We start from the raw sequence: 7001 nt of genomic DNA on the forward strand, positions 1-7001 counted from the left end.
TCATTTTTTCTTAAGAAGATCGAGCACATATTGTTTCTTGAGGTTCGAATGAGCTTGATAAAAGATGTGAAGCTTGTGTTCTTCAGCAATGAGAATTTTAGCTACTTCTAAAGCTTCAGAGGGTGAGATGCCATCTAATTTCATAACCTCTTCCAAGACTTTATTCACTTTTTCATCCATCTTCTGCTCTCTCTCCTCGGCTTTGGCCCACGCATTAGCCATTGTGCCAAGATTAACATTAATATTATCAAAAATTTTCCCGAAATTACTTGTAGCTTCATGAAGAGAAGAAACCAAATTATCAACATCACTTTGAAGATTTTTCTTTCGTTTCAATTCCTTGAGCTTGGGTTCTTTTGAAGATGTTGAATTATCATTCTCTTGTTTAATCGAGCGCTTCTTGAATTGTATAGAGTGAGTAGTTGACCGACTTCTTGAATCAGCATCATCCTCCTCATCACTAGCTATGAAAATTGACTTCTTTGTAACTTCAACATCTATGCAATTGATTGCTTCCACAAAAGACTCACTTTGATCACCCGTGGCCTTATCTTTAGCATAAATCTCCTCAAGGATGTCATAGTGAGGAAAAGGTACCCCATACAATCCTTTAGCCTTCTTATGAACCTATTCCAAAACAAAAAATAAAATATTGAAGCAATCATGTGGACTGCTACAGTCCCTGCTCACAATCCTAACAGACCCTACTCTCATGTACATTGAATAAAGTCAAATCAACAAGAAACAAAAACATACGAGTAGACCTTTTGCACAATATTCACAAAGTAATGTATAAAAGATCCCAGAACTTTACCTTTGCCCATTCATCGAACACTGCTCTCTCTACTTGCAACATCTTCTTATCGGCATCCCATCCAAATCCCGAAGTAGATAACATCTCAGCTAGTGCACTGTATTTCTCTGACCAATGTTTGATTCTTGATTCAATGTGCAGAAAAGCCTTCAAACCACAACTAGGAAGCTCACCATTAATCAACTCTTCCAACCTACTCATGTAACCATTTTTAAAACCGCCCTCACCTTTCCACTTAGGATCAGTAGACAATTGGTGTAAATACTTTATAAGCATCGAATCTTCTTGACATGTCCAAAAGCGCTTATTCTTGCCCCTCCCTCTACTACTTCCCTCTTGGCTAATGGTATTCACCTCCATTTCAAGTACCTGCAATATACATATAAACCAAAGTGAAATTATTTTTATTTTGTCAATGCACAATAATGAGAAAGTATCAGAAACTAGAAATGTATGAATTTTGTTCTTGAAGAATCTATTGGTACGATTATGTGGCAGACGTAGCATTCAAACAATTAAACAAACGTTTAGTACAAACCTTGTATAACTCTTGCCCTCCAAGCATTAAACATATCTTGAGCTAACGTATTTCTATAATTAGTCCATCGATCAGAAGTAGCTATTGTAGTAATGTATTCAACTTCATCATCAGAATCGTTATCGGAATTGTCATTACTCATATTCTCTTCTTCTACATCATCTGTGGGCATCACTTTCCTTATTAAATTTTGAAGTAAACAACAAGCCATCACAATACGTCCTTGAGTTCGAATAGGGAAAAAGGAGGGGCTTCTAAGTATACTCCATCTCCCTTTAAGTAACCCAAAACATCTTTCAATTACATTTCTTGCTCGAACATGCTTCATATTGTAATACTCTTCTGCAGTTTGTGGTTGTCTATGTCCATTCCTTAAGATGATATAGTTGCCCTCTATATGGAGCAAGAAAACCCTCACAGTTTGTATACCCCCCATCGACCATATAATAGTTACCTTCAAAATTATTGAAATTTGATGATTAAAGTGAGTTTTATTAACTATATAATTCTTCTTTTAATAACTAGTAACTACATGTTAAATTTACCTCTAGGAACCCTAAAGCCATTTGGCCTAGTGAGAGCATTGCGAAGAACACGAACATCGTGAGCAGAGCCTTCCCAACCCGGAAGAACATAGATAAATTGCATGTTGGGTACACAAACACCCAACACATTCATAGCAATGGTACCTTTTCTTGTCCGATATTTACCACGACCTTGGGGATGTACAGTTACATTTACGTAGGTACCATCCAATGCTCCTAAACAATTCTATAAAATCAAATAAACAAAATCACTCTTATAAATACACGTAAGATTATGGGTAAAAATTAGATGATTAAGAAACTAGTACCTTAAAAGGTTTCCACCTTTCGTCTTCACATTCTTCTAATATTGGTGTGGGCTTGTAAAGCAAATGCTCATGCAACTTAAGTATAGCCCTCAGACATAAGTTGAATTGCCGACTCACGGTCTCTCCACTTCTTATGAAAAAGTGAGCAATAGATCTATTTTTTTATGGTGAGCTAAAGTGTACAAAAACATGGCAACTATCTCATCAAGAGACATATTTTTTGTCCGAGTGAGGCCTCCAATCTCCTTAAGCATCTCACAAATAATATTAAAGGTTTGTCTATTAACCCGAAGTTCACTTTTGCAATGCACATCACTTTCTTGTATTAAGCGATGGATAATTTTTAAGCGCAATATTTTTCTATTTATTTTACTTTGGATCAATTGAACACCCCTAACCGTACCAATACTTGTCATATACCAAACCCAATACATCATAAGAACTACAACTACATTTGTTACTACCAATTGAAGTTGTTTTAGACGTCTTTTTCTCCGTAAGGATTGCATAATTCGATCCATTTATGAGAATTAATTAGAAGTTGTACAACAAAAATTAGACTCAAAAATCAAAATCAAACAAAATCATTAACCCCATCAGCATAATCTCCATTAATATATCAAATATTAAATTCACATTTATCTCCATATGAGTGACAATAACCTACTAATAAATAATTATCTCATATAATAAACTAAAGAACCTTAAAAAAACTTTCTACAGTTTCACTCATTTTTCATCTGAAGAAAAACAAAACCCATTCACTCAATTTTCCCTTTCTTCCTGTATTCAAGATCAAAAAGTATCTTTATAATACTATTTCCATTATTTCTTTGTATTTTTAAAATCAAAAATCAAACAATCAAACAATCAACTCCTAAGCTCTATGAAATGCCGTTGAATCGACATCTTCTCAAAAATCTTCTTGAAGTTCAGATGATGAATACAGTCATAGATCGAAGAAAAATTAGCAAGTTGTGTTAATCTGATGTATGCTTTTTTGGTATGTCTTGATTTTTTACAAATTCTTTTTTCATTTTCTATATTTTTATGATGTAGATTGTTTAATTAGATCTTAAAACACTATTTTGCTTTTAGTTAAAGCTCGAATCATAGATAGATTGGAATTTCTTTTAGTTGTATTAAATTTTTTAGTTCATACATAGATTGGAATTTCTTCAATCCGTGTAGATCGAGATGATTATTGAACAAATAATATGTATGTGAAGTGTAAACAACAACCAGGAGAAAATCATACTAATCAAATACTACAGATCAAAATAAGGGTTTGAACGAACATTATAAACAAAAAAATTAAATTCAGAACTAGGGAAAATTAACATCAAATAATCAAAAGGAGTAAATATCAAAAAATTTAGAGAAAACATACCAGTTTTATTATCTTGTTGAAGGAGATTTGAACGAACAGCAAAACTGAAAAAGCAATGGAATTTGAGTAGAGTTAGCAGGAAATAGAAAGTGAATTGTTTTGTTATTGGAGTAAATGGAGCTGTAACAAAATAAGGGTAATGGATACCCTAAGGTAATGGATTGGGTTACAATATTTCCATACCAAACATTGGGTAAGAGATTGGATAAAATAATTCCCTTACTTGGGCCCAAAATTCTTATACCAAACAGGCCCTCAAAGTAATAAACAAATCAGTCTTTATAGTACAACATAATAAATAGAATTATGGGACTAATCTTTATAGTAAAATGCAAGTCTATAATTTCCATGATAATAAATATTTCTTTTTTTTTTTGAAATAAAAACTCAATATTGCACATGTTTTAGCACTTAATAATAGGGTGATTAAGATTGATTTCCAACATTGTGCTGTTCCTCATGAACTCTAAGTTTAAAGTGTCTACAAGAGGTTGTGTCTTATTCGACCTAAATTGTACAATGATATACATGTTATAGCATTTAACAAACTTCTTTTCTTGTATGTCTGTAGGTTCTGAATGGCAACCACATCTATAGACTCAATCATAGAATCTGTAACAATGATCAACAAACTTCATACACCACTACTCTCACCACCAAATCAAGTATGATTTCTTTGAAAATTGGATATCCAATACATGCATGGTTAATATAAAACAATACACACCTCAATATTCTTTTGAATTAATTTCTCTAAAAATGGAGGAGACTTCACAATTTTAAGGCTATATGTAGTCAAGTAGTAGATAGCATTGTTCTTGTCATCCTTTTTCTCAACATAATGTAGTCAAAATCAGAAAATCGAAAATCAATATCATATCTTATGAACATATCATTATAAGTTAAACAAAAATCAAAAATTTTTTTGCTTCCACAAATAAATCAATTATGATATTCAAACTATTAAAGACATAGACATAAATAGTAGTAGTACCCAATAATATTAGTGCTCCCCAACAATGCATGCATTAAACATTATTCCTTTTTTATTTTCACCTACTTTTTTAGCTTTTTCCTGCTTTCCTCCTCTTTTCCATGCCATTTCCATTTCTTCAATCTATACATCTCTTTCTCAATCTTCAATCCTCTCTCCTTTCTCTCATTTGTTTCTCCATCTTTAATCTCTATCAAATTCCCATGCGATTTCTCCACTCCTCTTTCTCAATCTTCTTCCTCAATCTTCCATGTGCTAACTTTGATTTTCATATGCAAAAATTTACAGAGGAGGTGCTTTTTTATTTATTTTTTTTGCTTTTGGATGCTGCATTAAATACTCCTGAATTGTCATCAACAGAAGTTATCTAATTGGTGCCAGCAGCTACATGAAAAATTAGGTGGAAATAAAGGCAGTGATGTGAGCTGATGTAATAGTCCGAATAAAGACAACCCCAATATTTACATAAGAATATAAACTCCGGATAGGAACTCGGACAATAAAGAAGGTCAAACTAGTCAAGGATGGATTACGTTCTTAAGGATAAAGAAATAAGGTTCAAAATCTTTAATTATATTGCAGCGGAAAATAAAATAAAAAGTCATACAACTTGAGAGCCTCATGGCCTCGTTATAATAAAACTAGTGTTTGATAGTTTTTAACTATTGGCGTGATAACAGACTAATAAGGACGGTGGTTTCCTATGAGTCATCTCACACACACCTCTTAACTCCCTACTTGTCAATTACTCTGCTAGTTATCATCACGACAACATTATCGCAGGTTCAAAGAACAATGTACACGTTAGAGACTTAATACATGAACAATGAATAGTGAAACAAGCAATGCGTTCATCCTAGCATGCAAAGGCTCTGATCGTCATTCGATTAACCCATTATCCAAATTCCCAACTTATGACGTTGCCTGTCCTGTTCGGGTCGCCAAAGTAAAATTTTGGAAGAATACACATGGGAGAGCTAATCCCAAGGAAACTTCCTGACCAAGATGTTGCCCGACAATTTAACGGGATCGTCAAGGTAAGAGTATGCACACCCCCCATGGTGGCCCTTATTAGGACGCTGTCATGAGCCCAATATTCAATAGTATAACCCCATAAAGGTATCCAAATGCCATATACAACCCATGTGGGCGATAATAACAACCATCCTCAAATTTCCATGTAACTCATTTCCAATTATTCGGGGTGTCTAAATCCTTAAGTGAAATATAACATCACACAATTGGATGAAATTACATTACTTCATAAACAATGCATAGTCATGTAAAGTCTAAGCGTGACGTACCTTATTGGCACGTTCAACACACAAAAGCTTTAATTCAAAGCGTTCACTGACCCCTTATGAACCAAGGTCCTATCAAACAAACATAGATCCACGTATCAAAATGTGCACATATACATGTCTCATACCACACTAATTTCATCTCAAAACATCACACACAAAAGAGTTTATACACCAAAGTCATAACTTATAAGCTCAATGTACGACTTCTACGTAATTAGGCTTTTATGCAAAATTAACTAATTCAAATGAAAAATCGGACATCACCACTGTGTTCAAAGTGTACTAATTACCTTAGGTTCCAAGTTTCGTAATTGTTGAAGTTAAAATGCAAAACGAGGCAAAAACCAACCAAAAAATTAGCGGCGAGTCATCGTTTATAAGCAGCGACTCGTCGCTTTCTTCTGGAACAAATTTCACCAGATCAGAACACTGGCGACAAGTTGTGGCTTCAGGCGACGACTCGTCGTTTTCTTCTGGAAAATATTTTTCGTTTGTTGTTTTTTTTAAAACATATATTTATTTATATTTACATATATATTTGTATATAAAATTCCATCCCAATTCTCATATATGATTCACATCCTTCATGACACACATGTATGTACAACATTCTTTCCACCAATTTTCATGATACCACATATAAAACAATATAACTTTTATTTCTCATGGAAATTATGTTAATACATTTTAGTTATAAGACATTTATGAATAATAAATCAATTGCTATCCAAAAACATAATTCATCATGAACAATCCTTTAGTTATAATTTATTAATTTAAACACACATGTATAAACCACAAGAATACGTTCTTAACTTATCATTTGATTACGAAAATCATTCAAATTATAAAAGGTTTATGGATTGAAATGACTTACAAAGATGGGATTTATATGGATTGATTATAAAATTTCAAAGTGAATATAAGCTAAAACCTCCTATATAACTCTTTTCCTTTGCACCAAACACCCACACTCTCACAAGTTCTCTACAGTATTTCTGAAATTTGTTTGCTTTGATATTTTGATGGAATGAGATTGAAAGGTCTTGGTGTGGTGTTTAACTAGGGATTATTAGGGTGAATGAAGAGTTTTGTCATTATTTGCATT

The 7001-nt window shown here is 33.2% G+C and overlaps 1 protein-coding gene across 1 annotated transcript; it reads right to left on the reverse strand.

The window, feature by feature from the left end:
- On the reverse strand, positions 1–2000 carry LOC130826523 (uncharacterized). The gene is made up of 4 exons (XM_057692104.1): positions 1908–2000; positions 1369–1806; positions 815–1183; positions 1–627 (listed from the first exon to the last, which is right to left on the reverse strand). Exons 1-4 carry the CDS (start codon positions 1998–2000, stop codon positions 1–3), a joined length of 1527 nt encoding a protein of 508 aa, XP_057548087.1.
- Positions 2001–7001: the final 5001 nt, after the last annotated feature.

This window comes from Amaranthus tricolor, chromosome 11 (genome assembly GCF_026212465.1).
Source record: "Amaranthus tricolor cultivar Red isolate AtriRed21 chromosome 11, ASM2621246v1, whole genome shotgun sequence".
Taxonomy (NCBI): Eukaryota; Viridiplantae; Streptophyta; class Magnoliopsida; order Caryophyllales; family Amaranthaceae; genus Amaranthus; species Amaranthus tricolor.